The following is a 25,927-nucleotide window of genomic DNA, read 5'->3' as shown; positions in this document are numbered from 1 at the left end:
AATAATAACAACCATTATCTAAAAAGGGGTCATGGTAAGGTCAGAAAACACAAGTGATCGATGTTTATTTATTTCGCTGGCATCCATCCAGACTGCGACAGATCCACACTTGGGGAATGAATCATCTTCTACAGAACAGCGGGTTCCCCAGAATGTAATTAATCATGCTAGATCTACACGGCACCGGCTTGATTGGCTTCTAATTTGAACTGTCATAGGGGACTACACAGTACAGTACAGGGCACGAGTTAATTCACCCTTTATTCACTCAGTTCAGGGGTGGATCTTCTTAAAAAAGTAAAACTTTTTATTTATTATTCTTATGTTAAATATCTTTTTTTAATCCAATCTATAATGAAAATCAGAAATTAACGCTCCGTCGTTTGCAAAGAAACTAGATTTTGATTCATGTTCTGAACTGGTTGAATAAAATGTTTACCTCAAACCAACCAATGGACACGAGACGCAGTACTTAAAGACCAGGAACGGTAGCTAGCACTCCACCTACCTGCGGGTGAGTTTGGAGGTGAGTTTGGAGAAGAGGTTGCTGGTTCCGCGGCTGCGCGTCTGGGAGAGGGGCGCGGCGTCGTGCGAGAGGGTGGGAGACGCCGGGGGTCCGTTGTAGGTGGCCGTGCGCCGGTCCCTCAACTGGCCCCCGTGGAAGGTGCTGCGGCTGGCCGTGCCTCTGGGGAAGCGTAGTCTGTCGGGCGTGGTGGCGTTGGCCACGCTGTGGGTGGAGGCCACCGGGTTCCTCTCACTGCCGGGGGACACGGCCACACTGCGGGTGGGGGGGGGGGGGGACACACGGGAAGAGATCAGCCGGGGGGAGGTTACCGACAACATCGTGGGACGGGGTGAAGAGAGGGCAGGCTGTGGTCATACTGTGTGGTTATCTTAAAAAAAAAAAAAAAAAAGCCCGACAGCCATAGTTATTTTTCCACATTTCTGGCAGCTCTCGGTTCTAATGGCGACTGGCGTCTAGGTTAAATGAGCCTAGTCTGTTAGATGGTAAGCTGGTGTATTGACCAGGGTGAGTGAGGCTCCTAGTCGGTTAGAAACTACAAAAAAAGAGGCAGGATGGTCCGTTGGGAGCTCGACGGTAGGAGAACAGGGGGTGAGTGAATGACAGCCGTCGACTGCCGTCGGGGGGGGGGGGTCAAGGTTCACAGCAGGAGATGGAGAGACTGCGTGCAGAGCATGTGTGAGGTCGTCACCCCCGTCACCTCTTTGTATGATCCTACTTGTTTCTTTATTTTTCTAATATATTCAAATGTTTTAATAACTCAAAATTAAAGTTGTATTACTATTTTATATAATAGATGTGTTTTTTTTTTGTCTTTCCTGTGTGAGCAAGCACCGAGCAAAACTCATTCTCTCTGTATATTTGTACTTGGACAGAAACAGAGAGAGAAAGAGAGATGGAGAAAGAGAGAGAAAGAGAAAGGGAAACAGAGAATTTTGAGGTGTCCTACGTTTTGTTTTTATATGAAAATTCGACATTGTAATATGTTGTAAACTGCTTTGGCAATACGGTTACTTTTTTTTAGATTCATGCCAATAAAGCATCTTTGAATTGAATTGAGAGACAGAGAGGAGGTTAAAGCGAGACGTCGTCTCTATGGTAGAGTTAGCGGGTTAAAGGGATATCCGACGTTTTAAAAAATCTGTATTATTTTTCTTCACCAGACGCTTGTCAAAGGGAGGGGAACACATTTCTTTAATTAATGAACCAAAAACAATGTTGTTGTTACTTTAGGAGGCGTTCCTCTTTCGAAACAATCCTTTGCTTTTATGATGATGGTGTCACAATTCCCATCAGTATCCACTTCAAGGAAGCCGCTTGTCCCGAATCAACCATTCGGTTCAATTAAGTTGGGGACAAGCATTTGTGAAAGTAACCTATACATTTGGCTAGCCACAACCTTGCAGTTAACCGTACCCCTTGGTTACAATGAGTAATGTTAAACATTTTGCTACCTTTAAAAAAGGTAGAATCTATAATGTTGTCAAACAGCAAAGTCCAGGCAAAACAACTCCTCTTGGTATTGAGTTTGTTTAAAGGAACACGCCAACATTTTGGGAAATTAGCTCATCTTCTCCAGAGAGAGAGAGACGAGAAGATAGATACCAGTTTCCTCTCTGTGCGTTCATTAGAAAGCTATCTGGCTGCATGTTAGCCTAGCTAAGCACAATGAATGGAAGCGGACATGACCGGTTAGCCTAGCCTTGTCCAACTAACACCTATCCCGAAGGCTAACCAGTCAAGGTACGCTTCCATTCATTGTGCTAAGCTAACATGCAGCCAGATAGCTTTCTATTGAACGCACAGAGAGGAAACTGGTATCTACCTTCTTGTCTCTCTAAGCTAATTTCCCAAAATGTTAGCGCGTTCCTTTAACTTTCGTTTCGGTCTGATGTGTGGGTTGGATTTCAGTGGGTATGGGGGAGGGTTTGCTACAGCTGGCCAAACCTCAGGCTCAATACCAAGTGGGACTATTTTGCCTAAAAGGTCACTCCCACAATGTGCCAAGTGGCTGGTGAAGAAAAACAAACAACTAAAATCCTAAATGGCAAAAGTTTACCTCTTGAGAGTGTTAAGCGTGGGGGGTGGGGTGGATGTCGGGGGTTTGGCTGTGTGGGTTAGTTAGCGAGAGCCAGAGAAACGGGGTTTGGAGACACGAGAAAGGAACGAGAGACAGACGGGGGTAGGTCTTGGAGGCCCGGCCGTCTTACTTGGGCGTGTAGTAGTCCAGAGCGTAGTAGGAGCGGGGTAGAGCGGCCCAGCCTGCCTGGCAGGCGTACAAGGGGCCGGCGGTCTGATGCCTCAGCTGCACGGAGCTGGACGAGGCCCCGAGCGCGGGCTCAAAGTCAGGGCTAGCGGGCACACAAGCCATCTCAGTCATGCTGTCGACGTCACACACCGACAAGCACCCCACACGACGATGACAACAACGACGACAGGTAGAAATGAAAGGAAGTGAGCGACAAGAAAAAGAAGAGAAGAAAAGGAAACAGAAGAAGAGAAAACAAAACCACAGAAGAAGGACGCAGAGAAGAGAAGCGGATGCAACACAGGATATTTCCTTCCCAGGTGCCCCGTCTGGGGGTTTCCTTCCGGCTACCCGCTCTAAGCGAGAACACGCCGCGCTGAGTCTCTTCACTCGGGAGACGGGCGGCCACCCGGCGGCATCCGAACTCTGCGTTTGATTCACCGTCGAGGCGCTGGACGTCAAATCATTTGTGATGAAACCAGTCGAGGCAAGCGCTACCGGAGTCTCATGGCCAGTACAGAGAGACTCGGAAGGAGCTTCTATCCCCAGGCCATCAGGATGCTCAATGACAATGACACTATGTAACATCCCATCATCTACACTCAGATCCACATGTACACACTCACTTTAAACAAACACTCACTTTAAATGTATCTATTATTAAAGATATTTGCACTACATTCATACCTCATTTGCACCCTACCCTAAGTTTTGTACCTCATCCAATTTCTGCATTGTACCTCACTGTTACTAATTTTTCTCTGACTGAACATTCATTTTTTTTAATCTACTTTTTCTCCCCATTTTTCTATTTTTCTCCCATCCCAATTTCGTATTATCCAATTCTTCCCTCCCCTGTCTTGAACGTTGCTAGACCATGCCTCCCACTGGTCGGCTGCAATGTGGACGAAGCCTTGAATCACGTGTCCCCTCCGGTACACGAGGAGGCAGCCGTCGCATCTTTTCACCTGCGCAGCTCGATCTCTCAGTGGTGAGGAGTAACGCGTGGGAGGCTCACGCTGCCCCCGATACTTCCTGATTCTACTGCGCAGGCGCACCAACCGACCTGTAGGAGTCGCTGTCCACACTGTCCGATCCCCACCCACCGGCTTTCCCACCCCCTAACACTTGCCAATTGTATTAGTATGAACGACCAGCCAAGCCGGAAGCAACGGCGAGAGCTGGGCTCGAACCCAGCGTCTCCTGCGTTAGTGGCGAGTGCCTTGCCCACTGCGCCTTGACTGAACATTCCTTTACTTACTTTTTACTTACTTTTTTTTACTGTATGTAGCACACTCAGTCATACAGAAACAAGCATTTCATCATAAAGTATTCTGTATTTTATTATAACAAATAATAAACAAATTTGAATTTGAAACTCGAGGGGGAAACGAGGGGTTATTATAAAAAAATAAATAAGTGCATCCTCTTCCTCACCTGTTCTCCTTCCCTCCGTTGGGGATGACAGAGAGGCGGTCCGTGTTGTTCCTGTCGCTGCAGACGTACGTGTTCCTCCGGGTCATGCCCGCCGACGCCGTGTTATTCTGCAAGAGGGGGGGGGGTCAAGAGGAGGGAAAGCAGAGGGGAAATCACATATAAACAATGGAATGTTTCATCTCCGCTTCGTGTGCTATGCAGTGGCGCAGACCTGGCCAAAACAGCTACACAATTCATTTCCTACGACGAGTGTAAAACAACAAGAGAGCAAAGCTTCTCTTCTCATCCCCGCTTTCGCCGCAGTTTTGAGTGAGCGGTGAGTCGCTTCAATGCATTTCAAAACATTTGAAATAAATTTCTAAAATAATTTTGGTTTGTGTCTGGCTGGCTGGTTAGTGTGTATAAATCACCAACGATGAACATTCATGACAATAACTACTACTCACGCTGGGGCCAGTGGTGGCGCCTTTCTTGCGGTCGGGGATATCGGCCTTGTTGGGGTTGTTGGCGTTGCCCAGTAAGGGGCTGGCTGGGGGCACGCCGCGGCCTCCCGGGGTGCTGGGCTTGCGGAGCTGCACCCCCCCTGTTTCCTCCTTGACGTGGTTCTCCGCTGTGCCGGTCTGGCTCTTCTTGGGTTGGCCCGCGCCCGGAGCGTTCTGTCCCACTGGAGACGAGAGGAGGAGGGGAAGCGGCTCAGGGAGAGAGTATTGACCGTATTCACATGGTGGCCATTTTGCTCTTATGTCATGCTCAGGTTGGGATTCCTTTCCACCCTGTTCCCACCCGGACATGAGATGAGCAATATGGTCGATATAGGCCATTCATGGAATGTTTTCCTCCATATTGGAAAAGACAACGGTTGCCATGTGTTTATAATGGGAAATACATTAACAAAATGTGACTACATTTATGTCATATTACAGCATTTTGTAAACAAGTCAGTGGAACAGTAATATCATGATTTTCCAGCGTTTTACCTACTCTAGCACTGCGCATAAATTAGGTATTTTCTTTCAAAAGTTGTTAAACAGGAATGGTTACAGGAAGCCATGTTGGAGGAAAGAGAACTACCCAAACATTATGTGCCTCTTTTGACAAGACCAGACCACATCAAGCTGTGAAAGACACAGGAGAGAGTATCGATGCATCGTCTATTGTTAAGTGCCGATGCTATCCGCTTCACTAGTCTTGCTTCAGTAACATAACGTTACGTTATGGAACGTCTCTGCCGATTTGAACGGAGACAGGCCATTAAAAAAACATTATTGACAAACCATTACATCACCCTAGGCAGCACGGAGCTGTTCAAACAAGCCAAAGGGTCAACGAGGCTTCCGTCGATGACGGGGTTTGGACTATACCACTCTGACAGACTAAAATCAGGCTTTCTCTGGGAGCTGAGACGGGGGAACACTGGGGCCAACTGTACAGTACAACTGTAGCCTTGAGTGCAAAGGAAATATATACAACACGGGGAGAGACAGTGGCTCGGGAGGCAGAGCAGTCGTCTGGTAATCCGGAGGTTCCCGGTTAGATTCCCACTCTTCTCGGACAGCGTGACGAAGTGTCCTTGAGCAAGACACTTAACCCCTAATTGCTCCTGATGAGCAGCTTGGCACTTTGCATGGTTGCCTCCGCCGTCAGTGTGTGAATGTGTGAGTGAATTGTGAGGAACAAATTGTAAGGTGATTTGGATAAAAGCGCTATATATATAATGCAGCCATTTAACACGGAGTTAATGCGAGGCTGCCTCACCCTGCTCGCTGTAGCGCCTCTGTTTCTGGTTGGAAACACTCCGCTGGGCTTTGAGGTGGGAGGGCGACTGACCGTTGACCTCGCTGTTGGGCCGTGGCTTGGCCAGGGACACGTTACTACTGGAGGCTGACTCACTGGGCTCCAGCTGGGGGATTCAAGGACAGTCGGGGACACACACACAGACAGACACACAGACGGACACACTCCATTAGATTGATAACCAGGGGTAGTGCTTTAAAGATTTCACATACTAGCCTGATGGGGGCATTTGGCTCCAATTTCTGTATCCCAATAAGCCCCCCACGAAAACTCCAATCCGTAAGGACTATTTTACCACAAGTACATTTTCCACACTTGAAAAAACAGCAGTTACACGACACAACATTAATTTGCAGTTACTCGTTTTTTTATTTTAATTTTTCTCATTATCTTTTCCCACCCTCCTTTTTTCCGATTTTTTCTCCCATCCCACTGTTAGTCGTTATGCCAATTCCCAACCCCCTTCCTGGTTGTTGCGCACTCCCCCCTACTGTTGGTCCGAGAGGCCGGAGACTGTCACATGCTTTCCTCAGACGCATGTGCAGCCAGCCGGCAGCCAGCCTGGCAGCGCAGATTCTCACCGGGAGAGTGTAACGTGTGGAAGGTCACACTACCTCCCTCCAGATCCTACCCTCGCTGTGCAGGCGCCCCGACAGAACTGTAGGGGTCGCTGTCCACAACGCCCAGGACCCACCCATCAGCTTTCCCACCCCTAACACTGCCAATTGTGTTAGTGTGAACGACCAGCCAAGCTGATAGCAACGCAGAGAGCTGGATTCGAACCCAGCGTCTCCAGCGTTGATGGCGAGCGCCTTGCCCACTACACCACCTAGCCGCCCCTCAGTTACGCGTTAATAGGTCGGACAGCATCTTCTCCCAGGGACGGGGGTCGCTAATTAGCCTTGGCTAGAAATCCTACATGCAATACATCTGTATCTTGTGACAAAAAAATATAAGCTTTTTAACATTTGAATTTAGAAGAAAATGTAATCGAATTGTGTTGAATTGAAGGTGAACCGAGCCCAGCCCTGTAAGCCACCACGCTCTCGTGTCTCAGGCCTGACCCTCTGTATTAACAGCTACCTTCCTGTGTTGTTCCAAAGGTTCTGCTTATATAACAATGCCTTGGTCACCGTTGTGGAAGTAAACAACTACTAGAGCCCTGACTGGACCATTGTTGTTAAGGAAACATGGTCAATGTCTAGACCTTTTTTTCCCTATACACCTTGTGATGTTCTAAATAACCATGTGCGTGTCATCTATACGAGTCATCTGAATCGAGGGACCAATCCTGGAGCACACGGTCAATTTAGCTATTTTAAATCGGTGTAAAAACAGACTAACGTTTCGAATTAATGCACCCAACCTCAAGCCGACTCTGAAGAAGACAACACAATGGCAAGAACGGAGCTCAACACAATTATGATAACTAAGTGTATTATCTAACCTTGCTATTATCTAACCAGCTGTCATCATACTGCCCCCGCCCCCCCAATATAGATTTTGCTGTGGGATACCATGGCAGCGAATGAAGCTTCGAAGCAATCCGGTCAGCCCTATTGAAGCTTCGAAGAATTCCGGTCAGCCCTATTGAAGCTTCGAAGAATTCCGGTCAGCCCTGTTGAAGCTTTGAAGCATTCCAGTCAACCCTATTAAAGCTTTGAAGCATTCCAGTCAACCCTATTGAAGCTTTGAAGCATTCCAGTGAGCCCTATTGAAGCATTCCGGTCAGCCCTGTTGAAGCTTTGAAGCATTCCAGTCAACCCTATTGAAGCATTCCGGTCAGCCCTATTGAAGCTTCGACGCATTCCAGTCAGCCCTATTGAAGCATTCCGGTCAGCCCTATTGAAGCTTCGACGCATTCCAGTCAGCCCTATTGAAGCTTCGACGCATTCCAGTCAGCCCTATTGAAGCTTCGACGCATTCCAGTCAGCCCTATTGACCACTTGCACAATGTGGGGGCGTCATATCCGGTTACGTCTCTAGCCCAGCAGACTTCTTCCGGTCCCATCACAACACATTGAGTTTAGCAACTTTTCTCCCGTCAATTAATAGTCACTTTTTTCTTTTTGAATTACTTTTAAAAATGATTTAATAAGCAAACGTTTGTAGAGTGTGGGGGTATTTTGCTAAAAAGAGGAGCTAAATGCTAATGTGGCTAACTAACAGTGGAGCCACATTAGCATTTAGCTCCGTAAATCCAATACATTAATCCGTTAGATATGGGGCATGAAATGAGAAACTCAATTAGTATCGACGTGACATCTGTTAGACCCACGTTTGATATTCTGGAAAGTTGTGAATGTTTTCTGTTAAGCTGGTAAACTGTTGGTTGTATTGGATTTTGGCAGAGCTAAATGCTAATGTGGCTAACTAACAGTAAACTTTTGTACACGACATAGAGCCCAAAAACCTTAAAAGACCCTGCTGACAAACACTCTTTGAACTGCTGCCGTCAGGCAAGCGATACCGGAGTCTTATGGCGAGCACAGAAAGACTCAGAAGGAGCTTCTATCCCCAGGCCATCAGGCTGCTAAACGAACAATAATCGCTAAACGAACAATAATCACTATGCAACAACCATCAAATGCACACAGCACACACACCCACACGCACACACACACCCACTCAAACAAACAACACACTGCAGCACCCACTCTCCACACTTAGATCACACAAACACACTTACACTTTATATTTATTGATAAAGGATTTGCACTACAACTCGTACACCTACTGTGAATTGTACCTAAACTGCACCTCGTCCATTTATGCCTTGCACTATATAGTATTGTATATTAGTACACTGCACAGTATTGTATATTGTATGGTAACTACGTCTACGAACATTGTACATATGTCTAAACTGAACATTGTACATATGTCTAAACTGAACACTGTGACCTCTTTTTTTTCTTCTAATTTTTACTATGTTTTTATTTCATACTTATCTTGTCATGCACAGTCTCTGGAGCGCAACAGTAAGAAGCATTTTGTACAAAAGTATTCTGTACTTCTGTATGACAACTATTAAAGAAACTTTACAAACGTTTGCTTATTAAATAATTTTCTTAAGTAATTAAAAAAGAAAAAAAGTGACGATAAAGTTGTTTAATTGACGGGAGAAAAGTTGCTAAACTGAATGTGTTGTGATGGGACAGGAAGAAGTCTGCTGGGCTGGAGACGTAACCGGATATGATGCCTTCACATTGTGCAAGTGGTCAATTGAAGCTTCAAAGCATTACAGTCAGTCCTTTTGCTCATTCCCGGTTCTGAGAGGTACCGCTTTTGCAACGTTCCACCAGCTAAAGCACAGATATGACTTATCTTTGTTTTACAGCAGGGAGAGGCAACTGGTGGCCCACGGGCCGCATGCGGCCCTCACCGACGCTCCATACGGCACCAGGCCAATATCCGAATATTGATAAATTATTATTGTTTTCAGCTGTTAAATACACGCAACTTTCCATGGTCGCGATAAATCATTTCCTCGGAATAAACATGAAACGTGGTCGCAAATCTTCGACATATCTATTTTCCATGCTTGGATATCATGCACACGCACTAACAACCAATCAGGAATAGAGCTACGTTACGTGATGATGCGCTCACGCACCACAGCAGTCCATGTGCTACCGTTTTGTTTCGTTATCAGATTAGCTTAGTTAATGAACGGAAATTCAAGCGACAGCGAAGGAGACAACAACCCTACGGCCACCGCAAGCCTTAGCTCAAATGAAATTGTAAATAAGAAAGGTGTTTCAACGTCGGCAGTATGGACACATTTTGGGTTTCTAAAGTCGGACAAGAATCAGAGCAGCGTTCGTTGCAAAATATGTCTAATTAACTAAAATGTGATCTCATTGGATGTGCACTGACAACTAATGCTTGTATATCTTATCGTGTGTTGTCATGTTTGTTTATGTGTTTGTTTAAAAAATAATAAAATACAAAAAAAAAAGAATCAGAGCAGCATTCGTTGCAAAATATGTCGAAGACCGGTGCCAACCAAAACGGGTAACACAACAAACATGTTCCATCACCTGAAACAGCATCACCCGTTAGAGTACACTGAATGCAAGTGAATTCAGTCGGGAAGGAGTGGTGGCGTTAGCCGACAGCCAAGAAGAACCAGTGAAGCTTGTGCTGCAACTGCAATTAAGTACCTCCGTAGCGGCGCAGCGACAAACGCTAGTGTCTGCTTTTACAATCTTTTACGACAAAGAAACATTCAGACAGTGTTGGATATAACTAAAAGGATTTATATGGACACATTCATGGAGAATTCACGCCGGGACCACAAAGCGTCTCAAAGGGTCGGCTCGACACGCGACGGCTCTCCAACTCGTAGTGACGTCGAGTTCTACTTCGTTCTACCGCAGCAAAAAAGTTACGTCTATTAATAGCCCGCCGGGCATAGGAAGTTAATTAAACTTGACAGAAATAATTATTTTATGTACATCGATAATTATCGATATCGAGTGATATGAAAATTATTTTATTATTTTATCGTGATACAGTTTTTGGCCATATCGCCCCCCAGCCCTAGCGGCACGCCGGGTCTCTGACGCGTCCCGACTGCGTGTTTCCCAGCACACATGAAATGAAACGTTATTTCATCTGATGCAGATCGCATGCACAAACATTGAAGTTGACATTCCTTCTATTGTGCGCCAACAGGAGAGACCACAAGTGTCTCATTAACACTTTGAGCGCCACGCCGGGTTTTCCTTTTTACCCGCTGAATGCCACCATCGGCGCCATTGTTAACGTTAATATCGCCTAATCTATGTTTTAAATTATGGCTATGTGTCTAATCTGCCCATCGCATTATCAAAGACTATTTTCCAGTCAGTGCTGTCAAGGCAGATTGTTTTTTTATCGCATCGTTTCCGTTTCAGAGCATTTAGAAAAGAACCCGTTTTCAGATAAAAAACAGCCCATTCTGGAGCATTCTATGAAAACCGTCTTTTACTGGAATATTCCACAACGTTGATATTCGTTGGCCTTTTTATGAATCGTTTTCAAATAAACGCTAGATGATCAATATTATACGTGCACGCAAGCACATTCGAGCCGCGCACGGATAATCGCCGCGTTGATTTCCTCTCGGACTTTTACAGTGAAACCGAAAGCGGACATTTCACAAAACAGCTTATAACTTCATCAAACTTACTCTGATTATCCCAACACTGATAACATAGAGTCCTTACCTGACATCAGATGGTATCCAACTGGTATATTCCAATTCCTGATCACCATTCGAAAAAATCGATAAGTGTATGGATCCAACGCGATACAGTAGAACTCCATGATCAGCGGGGATCTGAGGTTCCAGAATGAACTGTGGTAACCCCGGCTGGATCAGTGGACTGGAAAATGTGGAGTACCGGATTTATTTCCCCATTCATTTTCATTGAGTCCATTCCAAAATCACTTATGTCATCTGGGAGACGACAGGGGGCGCTTTTTTCCACAATGATCGCCGGCGCCGCTCGGCTATACTCGGGTAGGCTCGGGTGATGCAATATGATTTCAGATCGCTAAAAAAAAAAAAAAAAAAAAAAAATCCGAGAAATCTCGTGAGTGGCTTTCAACCACCTATAAAAAAACACGAGATAGTGGCACGGAAAGTGTTAAAGACAGAACCATCATTGACCCACTGTGGGGGAGGGTGAATGTCATGCCAGTTTGATAAAGGGTCAATGGGAGGCATGTAGAATTGCACAAAAAAGAATTCATTATTCTAATGAGTATTGCACTTGGCTACTTGTTTACTTTTGTAGTGTTCAGATAACACTAATAACACTGAAATGCATGTTATGGATATGAAGCACTCAGGAATGTTTTGTTTAGTAGCAGGATAAAAGTTTACACATTTAACAAAATCATTTATTATTGCACTTTTGATTTACTGTTGTAGTGAAATGCAACAGGAATTCTGCTTTGCGTTTGTTGAGCAGTGGGCTTTAAGTTCATACATTTATTTTAATAGAAGCCTTAATTATAATTTGTCATTTTTGTATATATTTGGGTTACAGCAATACTTTCAAATTCAGCTGTATTTATAAATTCATAAAGTTGAAATGAAGCATTACTAAATGCGTTTGAAATGGAATAAAAACAAAGTTACAACAAATTATAATTGTTTATATGCCTTATTTATCACATGGGCTATTTGAGTGATTGGGTACTACTGGCGGGACTGCCGATAAACAATGCGGCCCCCCAGATTGAGTGTGGAAATTTAGTGGCTCTCACCATATACAAAGTTGCCCACCCCTGTTTTACATCTATGTGTACCTCAGAGGCCTTCCTGGAAAGCAGCAGATATTCATTCTCTTTGTTTTACATCCATGTGTACCTCAGAGGCCTTCCTGGAAAGCAGCAGATATTCATTCTCTTTGTTTTACATCTATGTGTACCTCAGAGGCCTTCCTGGAAAGCAGCAGATATTCATTCTCTTTGTTTTACAGCCATGTGTACCTCAGAGGCCTTCCTGGAAAGCAGCAGGTATGTAGCCGTGATCTCATCATACTTCATCTTGGCTAGAGACTCTTGGATCTGGTCCAGGTTGTAGCCCATTCCCACCATCACATCTGTGGAAAAAGCAAAAAGGACATGTACAGCTTGAGAGAAGCCCGTCTGTGCCGCAGTTATTCAAATCCCATATGATCAAGGACCAGTGGAGTGTAAAAAACCCAACCTAAACTCAGTTTACCCACCTTTTTGCTTGTGAAATAAGAGTTAACCCACCTTTTTAAGAAGATATGTAAATCTTTGTAGTATAATAGTGCTGATTATAGTTATTAGTAGTACCATCAATTTAATTCAAGTTCTACATGAAACTAGGATCTTTACAAAAGAAAATATTGTGAAAAATACCTATATTGATGATTGGTTATTGTTCATAGTATTCAAATGCAGATGTCTTGGTCACAAACAGGTGATTGTAATCCAATAGCGGGCAATTATCATTAAATGACAAGATTGGCCAATGAGCTGTGTTCATATAAAGCAACAGTTGTGATTGGAGAATCAAGAAAAGAGGGAGGGGTTTGACCACTACTTAAGCGCTTTGAGATAACTTATGTAAGGCACTATATAAAATAAATGTATTATTATTACTGTGATCACACACCACACTGTACAAACATTTATCTATATACATATCCAAATCCATACATACTCATATTAGTTCAACCACTGCCTAGGATGGTTTAATACCAGTGTATTCATACTTGTACCACTGTATATAATAATACTGTACACTAGCTTAGCATATTTGCTACGAAGCTTCATCATTCATCCGCATATATACCCATCCTATACCCGTCTGTACCTTCACATAGTCCTTTACTTACTATACATCTGTACATAGCCTACTCTTACTAGCAACGCTGTTGGACAGTATGACTATGCCTACTACCATACTGTCCTTATACCTATATCACTGTACATATTATATTACAACTCTATACATACATTCGATTAGCACTATAATCCTGTACATTGCACTTTACTGTTACATTTGCACTCTGGTTGGATGCCAAACTTATTTGCATTGTACTGTATAATGACAATACTTTTGAATCTAATCTAATCATACATACTCCACATATTCACATGTTACACTTCTTTTCATTGTACTGTACTTGTGCTGTATAATGACAATAAATTTGAATCTAACCATAATATACTCCACATGTTCACATGTTAACCCTTTCACTGCCGCACTACCAAACGGTTAACCCCTCCACTGCGACAATACAGATTCAGGTTAACCCTTTCACTGCCACATGACAGCAGGTTAACCCTTTCACTACCACACTACAGGTTAACCCTTTACCATCACACTACAGACGGTTCTGTAGTGCGATAGTAAAGGGTTAACCTTCTGTAGTGTGGTAGTGAAAGGGTTAAACGGTATACGGCAATGCACTTTACTGCCACTTTGCACTCTGGTTCGATGCCAACTTCATTACGTTAAAGTCTGTACTTGTACTGTGTGTACATTCAATCCAATCCACCATCCATAATTTACCTGCCTTTTATGTGACCACAGCGTCACGGCATAGCATGCATTAGCCACGACCGTAAAGAGTTTAACTTGCCCGATTACAAGAGTGCTTATTCATTTTCTGACCACAGAGCGGATTCACATCACCATCATTCAGCGGTTTAATTGAACAGGGAGCGGCCAGGGGCTGAGACCTGGGGGCTGCAGCAACATTATGCAGTATAAAAAAAGAAATATTTACTCAGTATGAAAATCAAATGTGATCTGAATAGTGAGATCTTTTCTTTTCTTTTTTTTCTCTTTTTCTTTTATTCTTTATTCTTTATTATTATTAAGATTATTTAATTTTTTCCTTGTTTAACTGTGAATTTCTTGTATAATGGTATAAATTATTATTTGTATAAATTAGGTTGTACGCCGACCATTAAGAAAATACTTCTTTAGTTTAGGAATAAGGGGCAGGTAACTATAAGATTTATTCTTCTTCCTGCTCCTTTTGTCCATGGAATGTTATTTATGATTGTGTAATGAAGAAACTCTGATTGTATGATTCCATGTGGCAAATAAAAACTCTGAATCTGAATCAGTCCTATTAACTTTACTGTAGAAAAGTCACGACTGGGGCTCCCCCTGTGTTCTGTAACAACCAGAGAGGGGGTGCCGGTGTGCGATCTGTCCTGGTTTAAACGAGGGGGGATTGCAGGGCGGCTGGTTTCCCTTCACTTTCCGTACAAAAGCCCTTTCCGTCACCTTTTCCCCCTCACCGTTTAAACCTTAGTGTCGACTGCGCTGCATCCTCTCACCAGGCTCCGACACGGCGCAGCCGGGCCAAGTGTTTTAGCCTTCAAAACAACCATGATACATGTCCCCTTTTCCAAAACAGGAAGCTCACACAGTATAAATCAGACATTTCTTCATGTGCCGCCGAGGACATCGTTGCAAACCGCGCACATCATATCAAGTTTCATAGGCTAGTTACTATGAAAGTCCTGGGTTAATAAGATATAATAATAATAATAATAATATTTTATTATAGATAATAAAAGAGTGAATAGATAATAGTAACCCCTCACCCCTGTCAATATCATTCTGTAAACAACCATGTCTCTGCACGTATGGCTGACGATATACACCTTGCATATTTAAATCAGCTGGAACGGAATGTCACTGATCCATTTCATAATGTATTTGAGTGAATTATGTAAATTATGTCAACTACAATCACAGGGCAGGCGGGGGGGGGGGGGGGGGGGGGGGTTATTAAATGCGGCAAACTCTTCATGCGAGAGTGAGTGAGTCAGTCAGCAAGCACTGGAGCTCAGGTGATACCCCCCCCCACACACACACCCCCTGCCCCTAGCTCTATCACTCAGCAGAAGACAGGTGCTGAGGCTGAGTGGAGAGAGGGGTGTGCGCACGTGCACACACACAAAAAGGCACTGACGTCTATTCACTGCCCCCCCCCCCCCCCCCCCCCCCCTACACACAGCCAGGATCACGTTGAGAGTAGCATGCCAGGTGGAGAGGCTCTCCCTCATGTCCTCGCTTCAAACATTTATCTATGTGCTCCACATTCTTTGTCCGTCTCTCTCTCTCTCTCTCTCTCTCTCTCCCACTCTCTCTTCCCCCACTAGGATGCAATATGCTTTCAACACACGACGGAGCGCTGTGGTAAAGCCTTTACGGTGGGGAGCTCCTTGAAACATGCCCTTGCTCTCCGAATAGACAGAACATGAGACAGCGTTCTCCCTCGATACCTCCGCTCCCCGTCTCTCTCTCTCTCTCTCCGTTTCTCAACCCGTTCGTCTGCTAGGATGTAATATGGCACTCCCTCCAGGAAATCATAATTAATGCAAATTCAACCAATCTCTGCAATATTTGCGGGGGCTTGCGATTTGACAAAAAACGCCTGTGATTTATCCGCATTAAAAGAGCCATATATATATGCACACATAAACAAAATGGTTCTCCGGGGGCTGTGGTCATAAAGAAATGCATGACAAAATGGTTAGGGAAAGTAATCATAAGTACTTATCGAGTCTTCGATAAGGTTGAATGTTGATCCATTTTGTGAATACATTTGTTCTCCGATGAAACGATAGCTTTTGTTGGAACACGGCTCCTTCTGGAAAATCTCTGTTATCAACACTGCTATAAAACACACTTGGCGAGCAATAGCGTAGCTTGACCGGTGTGACGTTACTTGTTGCTCCGCTGGGAAAGACTCTCATCACTGCATCATTTACACAACTTAATCCATTTAAGACATTCAGGGGACGTCTGGTCACTGTACTATTATTCTCCCAACAACACCTTGGGTGACGAAACCAACCTATTAATAGACTAATGGACTTTCTCGCCATCTCTATGAATTTATTTCCCTCTCTCTCTCTCTCTCTCTCTCTCCCCATCTCTCATTGTCCTTCCCTTTCCACTAGGATGTGCTCCCACTACACACAGAAGTGCTCTCTACTAGGATGTAATACGCTTTTTTAACAAATATGTAAAAGTGCTCCAGTGCGTCATCCTCTCCGGTGGTGCATCATCCTTTATGAGAACAACAGACACGGGGTCACTCTCAAAAAACAGATAGAGAACCATCAGGTCTCTCTATACAGACGTTTCCCGGGGCCTCTGTGCAAGAACCTTGACACGACAAGGGGATCCTAGCCTCATGAATGTAGTCATAACATCAGATATACGTGTCCATACACAGACTTGGCGGACAGAAGGAGCACGTTCAGTGCTAGGCTAACTTAAGACTCCCAAGATGTAGCACTGAACGGCACAGGAAGTCCTTCATTCCGACAGCCATCGGACTTTACAACGCATCACTGTGCCTCACTGCATCACTGAGCACAGGGTGACGGTACCATCTTCCTGGACTTTTAAAACAACATTGTTCAATATTACACACACTGTACACTTGATGTAGATTTCTGTATATTTTATATTAGAACGTATATACATAACAAATGTATATCGCGGACCGTACTTTATTCTTAGGCTCATTTTATTCTTTATTCTTAGGCTTATTTTCATTCTTATTCGTTTTTTTTTATCCACTTTTTCTCCCATTTTCAATTTTTCTCCCATCCCAATTTCGTATCATCCAATTCAACCCTCCCCTGTCTCGAACGCTGTTTCTTGCCTCCCACAAGCCGGCTGCAATGTGGACTAAGTCATACATAGCACGAGTCCCCTCCGATACTCGAGGTAACAGCAGTCGCATCTTTTCACCTGCGCAGCTCGATCTCTCAGCGTCGGGGTCTGCGCTTTGGAGGGGCGCCGCCCCCGTCGCTTCCTGATTCTACTGCGCAGGCGCACCAACCGACCTGTAGGAGTCGCTGTCCACAACGCCCGATCCCCACCCATCAGTTTCCCACCCTCTAATACTGCCAATGTGTATTAGTGCGGAACGACCAGCTAAACTGAAAGCAATGTGGAGCGCTGGGCTCGAACAGGCGAACCCAGCGTCTCCAGTATTCGTGGTGAGCGCCTTGCCCACTGCACCACGTAGCCGCCAAACTGCCCTCGGGATGAATAAAGTATTTCTATTCCATCAACGGCTTTAGGAACAACGTGACACGCCTGTATGTAAAGGCCGTCGCTGAACAGCAGCACGGTGTCTTTTTCCTGCATTGCATTTTTCTTAACCCTTTCACTGCCACACGACAGAAGGTTAACCCTTTACTATCACACAACCGACAACCGGCTGTTGTGTGGGAGTGAAAGGGTTAACCTTCTGTGTATTGTCGCCGTGAAAGGGTTAACCGTTTGGTAGCGCGGCAGTGAAAGGGTTAAGTCAATTGACCGGTCTTAGTCGAGTCAAGGGTTTTCTTCACGGATTAGTACAATTGTATGCTTTCCCCGGCTAACCCCCAATGCTGAACGAGATGTTTCCGGAAAAATACATCTCTGGTATGCATGAGATTTAAAAGGAGCTCTTTCTGCCCGACAACATGTGGGGAAATGTAATTTTACAGGACAGCCCTAGAAGAAAATCGAAGGTTTGTGGGACTCCAATATGGGCTCAGCAGAGAAGGGTTGGAACCCATGTCACGCTAGGATATATTACACTTACAGTATGTTCTTGCATAATATAGCATCAGAGCACATGGGAACACCAGTGTCCGGCTTCTATCTCTCTCTCTCTCTCTCTCCCCTCACAATAGGTTATCTGCAACATCGTAGAAGTGTTCTAGTGGATTTGGTTTTATACACCCAGCCGAGAGGTCATTTGCACAAAAGGGGGGAGAGAGGGATAGGGAGAGAGAGAGAGAGAGATGGGGAGCTCCCTGGAACGTGCTCTGCCTCTCAGATTAGATGGAACATGTGAGAGCCATCTCTCCTCATCTCACTCCCTCTCCTCTCTCCGCCCCCCCCCCCCTACTTGCTCTCTTCCACTCTCTCCCTCCCTTTATCTCTCCTTCAAGTCTCCTACTTGCTCTCTTTTTCTCTCCCCATCCACCTCCCTCTCTCTCTCTCAATCCATCTCCCTCCCCCATCTATATTCCTTCTCTTTCACTCCCTCCCCTCTCTCCTCTCTTTCTGCAGTGAGTCTATACTGATGTGACTGGGGTCTGGCTCCAGCACATGTGCTCTGACAGACATCCCAGCTGCCGTTATGCAACACCCCTGCACTCTCTAGAGGACAGCTCTCGCAGCACTGTGCATACATACAGCCACCCCCCTCTCTCCCTCCCGGATCTCCCCCTTCATCCTGGACACGATGAGGGGGATCCGCGCCTTCTCAGCATCACCAGTTTCTCTTCTCCCCCCCTGCCCCCCACCCTCTCATTTATTTATGGCCATGTTTCATCCGTTTCCAATGCTCTTTGGCTGTGAAATAACGAGAGCGGCTGTATGTTTAAGGCTGCAGCCCCGCGTTGGGGTTTTGATGCTCAGCGATGAAGACCGCCGTCTGACTAAAGTACCTATTCTCTTCTGATCCGTGATGTCCAGTTCTGGTTCCGTGAAAGGCTTGAGCTCGTCCTCGTCGAACCCTGCGTTTATCCAGCGATCCTTCATGATTTGCTGGGGAGAGAAAGAGAGAGACTATGAAAATGGGGGCGCGATCATAGGGCGATTCATCAATACACATTGTGTGAAGTACTAACCCCTCGTGACATTGTGTAGTATTAAACCATCATGACGTTGTGTAGTACTAAACCATCATGACATTGTGTAATACTAAACCATCATGACATTGTGTAGTACTAAACCATCGTGACATTGTGTAGTACTAACCCCTCATGACATTGTGTAGTACTAAACCATCATGACATTGTGTAGTACTAAACCATCATGACATTGTGTAGTACTAAACCACTATGACATTGTGTAGTACTAACCATCATGACATTGTGTAGTACTAACCCCTCATGACATTGTGTAGTACTAAACCACTATGACATTGTGTAGTACTAACCATCATGACATTGTGTAGTACTAAACCATCATGACATTGTGTAGTACTAAACCATCATGACGTTGTGTAGTACTAACCATCATGACATTGTGTAGTACTAACCCCTCATGACATTGTGTAGTACTAAACCACCATGACGTTGTGTAGTACTAAACCACCATGACGTTGTGTAGTACTAAACCACTGTGACATTGTGTAGTACTAAACCACCATGACATTGTGTAGTACTAAACCATCATGACATTGTGTAGTACTAAACCATCATGACATTGTGTAGTACTAACCCCTCATGACATTGTGTAGTACTAAACCACCATGACGTTGTGTAGTACTAAACCATCATGACATTGTGTAGTACTAAACCATCATGACGTTGTGTAGTACTAAACCATCATGACGTTGTGTAGTACTAAACCACCATGACATTGTGTAGTACTAAACCATCATGACATTGTGTAGTACTAAACCACTATGACATTGTGTAGTACTAAACCATCATGACATTGTGTAGTACTAAACCATCATGACGTTGTGTAGTACTAAACCATCATGACATTGTGTAGTACTAAACCATCATGACGTTGTGTAGTACTAAACCACTGTGACATTGTGTAGTACTAAACCATCATGACATTGTGTAGTACTAAACCATCATGACATTGTGTAGTACTAAACCATCATGACATTGTGTAGTACTAAACCATCATGACATTGTGTAGTACTAAACCATCATGACATTGTGTAGTACTAAACCACCATGACATTGTGTAGTACTAAACCACCGTGACGTTGTGAAGTACTAAACCCTAAGAAAAGGCTTTTTCTATTGTCATTATATTGCAACACAACAAAAGAATATAAATAATATTGACAGCCCTATAAGAGAAGAACAAAAGAAAGTCTAAATAAAAGCAGTACTGAAAGTGCTCCAGTGAGAAAATAAACTAATAACAATTAGCAGCATATGATCTAGCAGCAACATAAGATGCAAACAAGTATCGATAATCAAGGATCAATAAACAAGTAAACATGTATGGCACATGTCGGACGGTCAGTGGGGAGAATGTATATGCATATATATGTGTGGGTGTGTGCGTTGTGTGTGTTTTAGTGGGTGTGGGTATATGGTATGTGTGTATGCGTGTGTGTGTGGGTGCGTGTGTGTGTGTGTGCGCGTGTGTGTGTGTGTGTGTGAGAACGCTCTCCATGTGTGTGTTGTAATGAGTGTGTGGATGAGGGGGGTGTCAGGCCATGTTCAACAGTTTTACAGCTTTGGGGAAGAAGCCGTTTTTCAGTCTTGTGGAAGGAAGATCATGTGACAACAGCTGCTGTTGTTGTTTCATTCCCTGCAAGGACACACGTGCCCCTTTAAAAAATATTGTGAAAAGCGTTCAGTGCTTGGGCACATATTTCAGGGCTAACACTCAAAGTGGGAAATAAGACCACCCAGTAAGATTTTGCACCCAGCCCGTATTCAAAAGCTTGTACCTTTAAAACTAGTCGTTTGAAATTCCGTCTTTATGCGATGTCACGCGAAAAAAGCTAAGTCCTTGACGTGTGTGTGCATGGCATGTACGTGCCATAGAGGAAATAGTGACATCCTCGTCAACGTTCCCTTTTCTACCTAAAGGCTGAACCCAATATGTTTGACAACATTTTCAGCTGTAAGTTTGATATGACATTGCTGGATCTAGAGTGAAGTTTGATCTGCAACGCCTAGTTTGACAGCTTGATCTCAATTTAATTTGATCGTTCACATGCAGCGCAGGGGAGCAGGAGAAACGGCCAGTTGAGAACAGGACTGAAACAGCGGGGTATAGAGGCTGCTAGAATGAGAACAGGACAAACAGAGGGGTATAGAGGCTGCTAGAATGAGAACAGGGAGGTATAGAGGCTGCTAGAATGAGAACAGGACTGAAACAGAGAGGTATAGAGGCTGCTAGAATGAGAACAGGACTGAAACAGAGAGGTATAGAGGCTGCTAGAATGAGAACAGGACTGAAACAGAGAGGTATAGAGGCTGCTAGAATGAGAACAGGACTGAAACAGAGGGGTATAGAGGCTGCTAGAATGAGAACAGGACTGAAACAGAGAGGTATAGAGGCTGCTAGAATGAGAACAGGACTGAAACAGAGGGGTATAGAGGCTGCTAGAATGAGACCAGGACTGAAACAGAGGGGTATAGAGGCTGCTAGAATGAGAACAGGACTGAAACAGAGGTATATAGGCTGCTAGAATGAAAACAGGACTGAAACAGAGGTATAGAGGCTGCTAGAATGAAAACAGGACAAACAGAGGGGTATAGAGGCTGCTAGAATGAGAACAGGGAGGTATAGAGGCTGCTAGAATGAGAACAGGACTGAAACAGAGAGGTATAGAGGCTGCTAGAATGAGAACAGGACTGAAACAGAGAGGTATAGAGGCTGCTAGAATGAGAACAGGACTGAAACAGAGAGGTATAGAGGCTGCTAGAATGAGAACAGGACTGAAACAGAGGGGTATAGAGGCTGCTAGAATGAGAACAGGACTGAAACAGAGAGGTATAGAGGCTGCTAGAATGAGAACAGGACTGAAACAGAGGGGTATAGAGGCTGCTAGAATGAGACCAGGACTGAAACAGAGGGGTATAGAGGCTGCTAGAATGAGAACAGGACTGAAACAGAGGTATATAGGCTGCTAGAATGAAAACAGGACTGAAACAGAGGTATAGAGGCTGCTAGAATGAAAACAGGACTGAAACAGCGAGGTATAGAGGCTGCTAGAATGAAAACAGGACTGAAACAGAGGTATAGAGGCTGCTAGAATGAGAACAGGACTGAAACAGAGGTATAGAGGCTGCTAGAATGAGAACAGGACTGAAACAGAGGGGTATAGAGGCTGCTGGAATGAGAACAGGACTGAAACAGAGGTATAGAGGCTGCTAGAATGAAAACAGGACTGAAACAGAGGTAGAGGCTGCTGGAATGAGAACAGGACTGAAACAGAGAGGTATAGAGGCTGCTGGAATGAGAACAGGACTGAAACAGAGGGGTATAGAGGCTGCTAGAATGAGAACAGGACTGAAACAGAGGTATAGAGGCTGCTGGAATGAGAACAGGACTGAAACAGAGCGGTATAGAGGCTGCTGGAATGAAAACAGGACTGAAACAGAGGTATAGAGGCTGCTAGAATGAGAACAGGACTGAAACAGAGAGGTATAGAGGCTGCTAGAATGAGAACAGGACTGAAACAGAGAGGTATAGAGGCTGCTAGAATGAGAACAGGACTGAAACAGATGGGTATAGAGGCTGCTAGAATGAGAACAGGACTGAAACAGAGGGGTATAGAGGCTGCTAGAATGAGAACAGGACTGAAACAGAGGTATAGAGGCTGCTAGAATGAAAACAGGACTGAAACGGAGGTATAGAGGCTGCTAGAATGAAAACAGGACTGAAACAGCGAGGTATAGAGGCTGCTAGACTGAAAACAGGACTGAAACAGAGGTATAGAGGCTGCTGGAATGAGAACAGGACTGAAACAGAGAGGTATAGAGGCTGCTGGAATGAGAACAGGACTGAAACAGAGGGGTATAGAGGCTGCTAGAATGAGAACAGGACTGAAACAGAGGTATAGAGGCTGCTAGAATGAGAACAGGACTGAAACAGAGGTATAGAGGCTGCTAGAATGAGAACAGGACTGAAACAGAAGTATAGAGGCTGCTGGAATGAGAACAGGACTGAAACAGAGAGGTATAGAGGCTGCTGGAATGAGAACAGGACTGAAACAGAGGGGTATAGAGGCTGCTAGAATGAGAACAGGACTGAAACAGAGGTATAGAGGCTGCTGGAATGAGAACAGGACTGAAACAGAGAGGTATAGAGGCTGCTAGAATGAGAACAGGACTGAAACAGAGGTATAGAGGCTGCTGGAATGAGAACAGGACTGAAACAGAGAGGTATAGAGGCTGCTGGAATGAGAACAGGACTGAAACAGAGGGGTATAGAGGCTGCTAGAATGAGAACAGGACTGAAACAGAGGTATAGAGGCTGCTAGAATGAGAACAGGACTGAAACAGAGGTATAGAGGCTGCTAGAATGAGAACAGGACTGAAACAGAGGTATAGAGGCTGCTAGAATGAGAACAGGACTGAAACAGAGGTATAGAGGCTGCTAGAATGAGAACAGGACTGAAACAGAGGGGTATAGAGGCTGCTGGAATGAGAACAGGACTGAAACAGAGAGGTATAGAGGCTGCTAGAATGAGAACAGGACTGAAACAGAGGTATAGAGGCTGCTGGAATGAGAACAGGACTGAAACAGAGAGGTATAGAGGCTGCTAGAATGAGAACAGGACTGAAACAGAGGTATAGAGGCTGCTAGAATGAGAACAGGACTGAAACAGAGAGGTATAGAGGCTGCTAGAATGAGAACAGGACTGAAACAGAGGTATAGAGGCTGCTAGAATGAAAACAGGACTGAAACAGAGGTATAGAGGCTGCTAGAATGAGAACAGGACTGAAACAGAGGGGTATAGAGGCTGCTGGAATGAGAACAGGACTGAAACAGAGGGGTATAGAGGCTGCTAGAATGAGAACAGGACTGAAACAGAGGGGTATAGAGGCTGCTGGAATGAGAACAGGACTGAAACAGAGGGGTATAGAGGCTGCTGGAATGAGAACAGGACTGAAACAGAGGGGTATAGAGGCTGCTGGAATGAGAACAGGACTGAAACAGAGGTATAGAGGCTGCTAGAATGAGAACAGGACTGAAACAGAGGGGTATAGAGGCTGCTGGAATGAGAACAGGACTGAAACAGAGGGGTAGAGAGGCTGCTGGAATGAGAACAGGACTAAAACAGAGAGGCTGCTAGAATGCATAATCATAATTTCAAAGATGTTTAAGACCCATTTAACTTGTTGAAAAGGACTAAAAATGGGGCGCCCCAGTGGCGCACCGCATACTGCCTCGCAGACCTACGCGGCCGCTCTGGGCTCGCCTCCCGCTCCCGGGCTGATCTGTCGCATGTCCTGCCCACATCTTCTCCCGTTCTCCCTCTCCTCTGTCGGTCTTGTATGACCAATAAAAGCTGTAAAAATGCTAAAATAAATCTTTAAAAAAAAGAAAAGGACTAAAATATGAAATACAATTAATTCACATAGATGTATTCAATCTCCATTTTTCTTATAATGGAATGAATGGGATGACAAGTATCTCTTATGATACATGCAGTGGCTCTGGTATTTAAAAAAAAGGTTTATGAACCTAAGCGAAAACATGCCCTTTCTTGGAAGATATAGATACTCGTACACGTCGTCATAACCCTGGTATAAATTGTTAAAGGGACACGCCAACGTTATGGCAAATGTGCTTGTCTTCTCCAGAGTCAAACTAAAAGATAAAATACCAATTTCCCCCCTGTGCATTCAGTAGAAAGCTATCTGGCTGCAAGCTAACCTAGTTTAGCACAAATGAATGCAAGTGGATACAGACCACTAGCGTAGCTTAGAACTCTGGGAGAGGTGTTTTTGGCAGCTAGGCTAGTGTGGTCTGTATTCACTTCTATTAATTTGTGTTGAGCTAGGTTAGCTTCCAACTACTGAACGCACAGGGAGGAAATTGGTATGTACATTCTTGTCTGACTCTGGAGAAGACGGTAAGTGCATTTCCCAAAATGTTGGTGTGTTCCTTTAACACATTTCCCCCTTAGCATCACGTTTGGCAACAGGAGCGAAGAGACCATGTGGCACTCAGCGGGAAAAGCTGGAAAACTCCTGTCTCTCTCTGCCTAAATGACTCCAAACAAGAGAGACAAAAAAAACGACTGTTGATGCATAATTCATAACCAGGACAGAGGGAAGGAAAATTAGAGTGTGGGCTCAGAACAAACAAAAAAACAAAACAAAGGATGGTTTTGAAGTGTTGAGGAGATGCAGGATGGATGCAGGCACTGGGTGGTGGATGGAGGAGTGGATGATTGGCTGGCGTGCTGGGAGGTAGAGGGGCATACTCCTGGATCATTGGCTGGTGTGCTGGGAGGTAGAGGGGCATACTCCTGGATCATTGGCTGGTGTGCTGGGAGGTAGAGGGGCATACTCCTGGATCATTGGCTGGTGTGCTGGGAGGTAGAGGGGCATACTCCTGGATCATTGGCTGGCGTGCTGGGAGGTAGAGGGGAATACTCCTGGATCATTGGCTGGCGTGCTGGGAGGTAAAGGGGCATACTCCTGGATCATTGGCTGGTGTGCTGGGAGGTAGAGGGGCATACTCCTGGATGATTGACTGATGTGCTGGGAGGTAGAGGGGCATACTCCTGGATGATTGGCTGGTGTGCTGGGAGGTAGAGGGGCATATTCCTGGATGATTGACTGATGTGCTGGGAGGTAGAGGGGCATACTCCTGGATGATTGGCTGGCGTGCTGGGAGGTAGAGGGGCATACTCCTGGATGATTGGCTGGCGTGCTGGGAGGTAGAGGGGCATATTCCTGGATGATTGACT

At 44.9% G+C, this 25,927-nt stretch overlaps 1 protein-coding gene across 9 annotated transcripts in view; it reads right to left on the bottom strand.

The window, feature by feature from the left end:
* Positions 1-25,927, bottom strand: part of LOC311226210 (MAP/microtubule affinity-regulating kinase 3-like) — an 84,723-nt gene that overhangs the window by 14,657 nt on the left and 44,139 nt on the right. For all 9 annotated transcript variants that reach the window (XM_084311588.1, XM_084311592.1, XM_084311591.1 and 6 more), the window contains exons 10-15: positions 18,960-19,059; positions 12,489-12,601; positions 5,964-6,108; positions 4,655-4,872; positions 4,209-4,315; positions 509-778 (exon numbers count right to left, since the gene is read on the bottom strand). In XM_084311588.1, the coding sequence (XP_084167714.1) occupies positions 509-778; positions 4,209-4,315; positions 4,655-4,872; positions 5,964-6,108; positions 12,489-12,601; positions 18,960-19,059 (953 nt within the window). The remainder of the gene's footprint in view (positions 1-508; positions 779-4,208; positions 4,316-4,654; positions 4,873-5,963; positions 6,109-12,488; positions 12,602-18,959; positions 19,060-25,927) is intronic.

This window comes from Notolepis coatsorum (genome assembly GCF_963971535.1).
Source record: "Notolepis coatsorum genome assembly, chromosome: 3".
Classification (NCBI taxonomy): Eukaryota; Metazoa; Chordata; class Actinopteri; order Aulopiformes; family Paralepididae; genus Notolepis; species Notolepis coatsorum.
The sequence above is the reverse complement of the archived record's forward strand: the minus strand, read 5'-3'. Positions and strand labels throughout refer to the sequence as shown.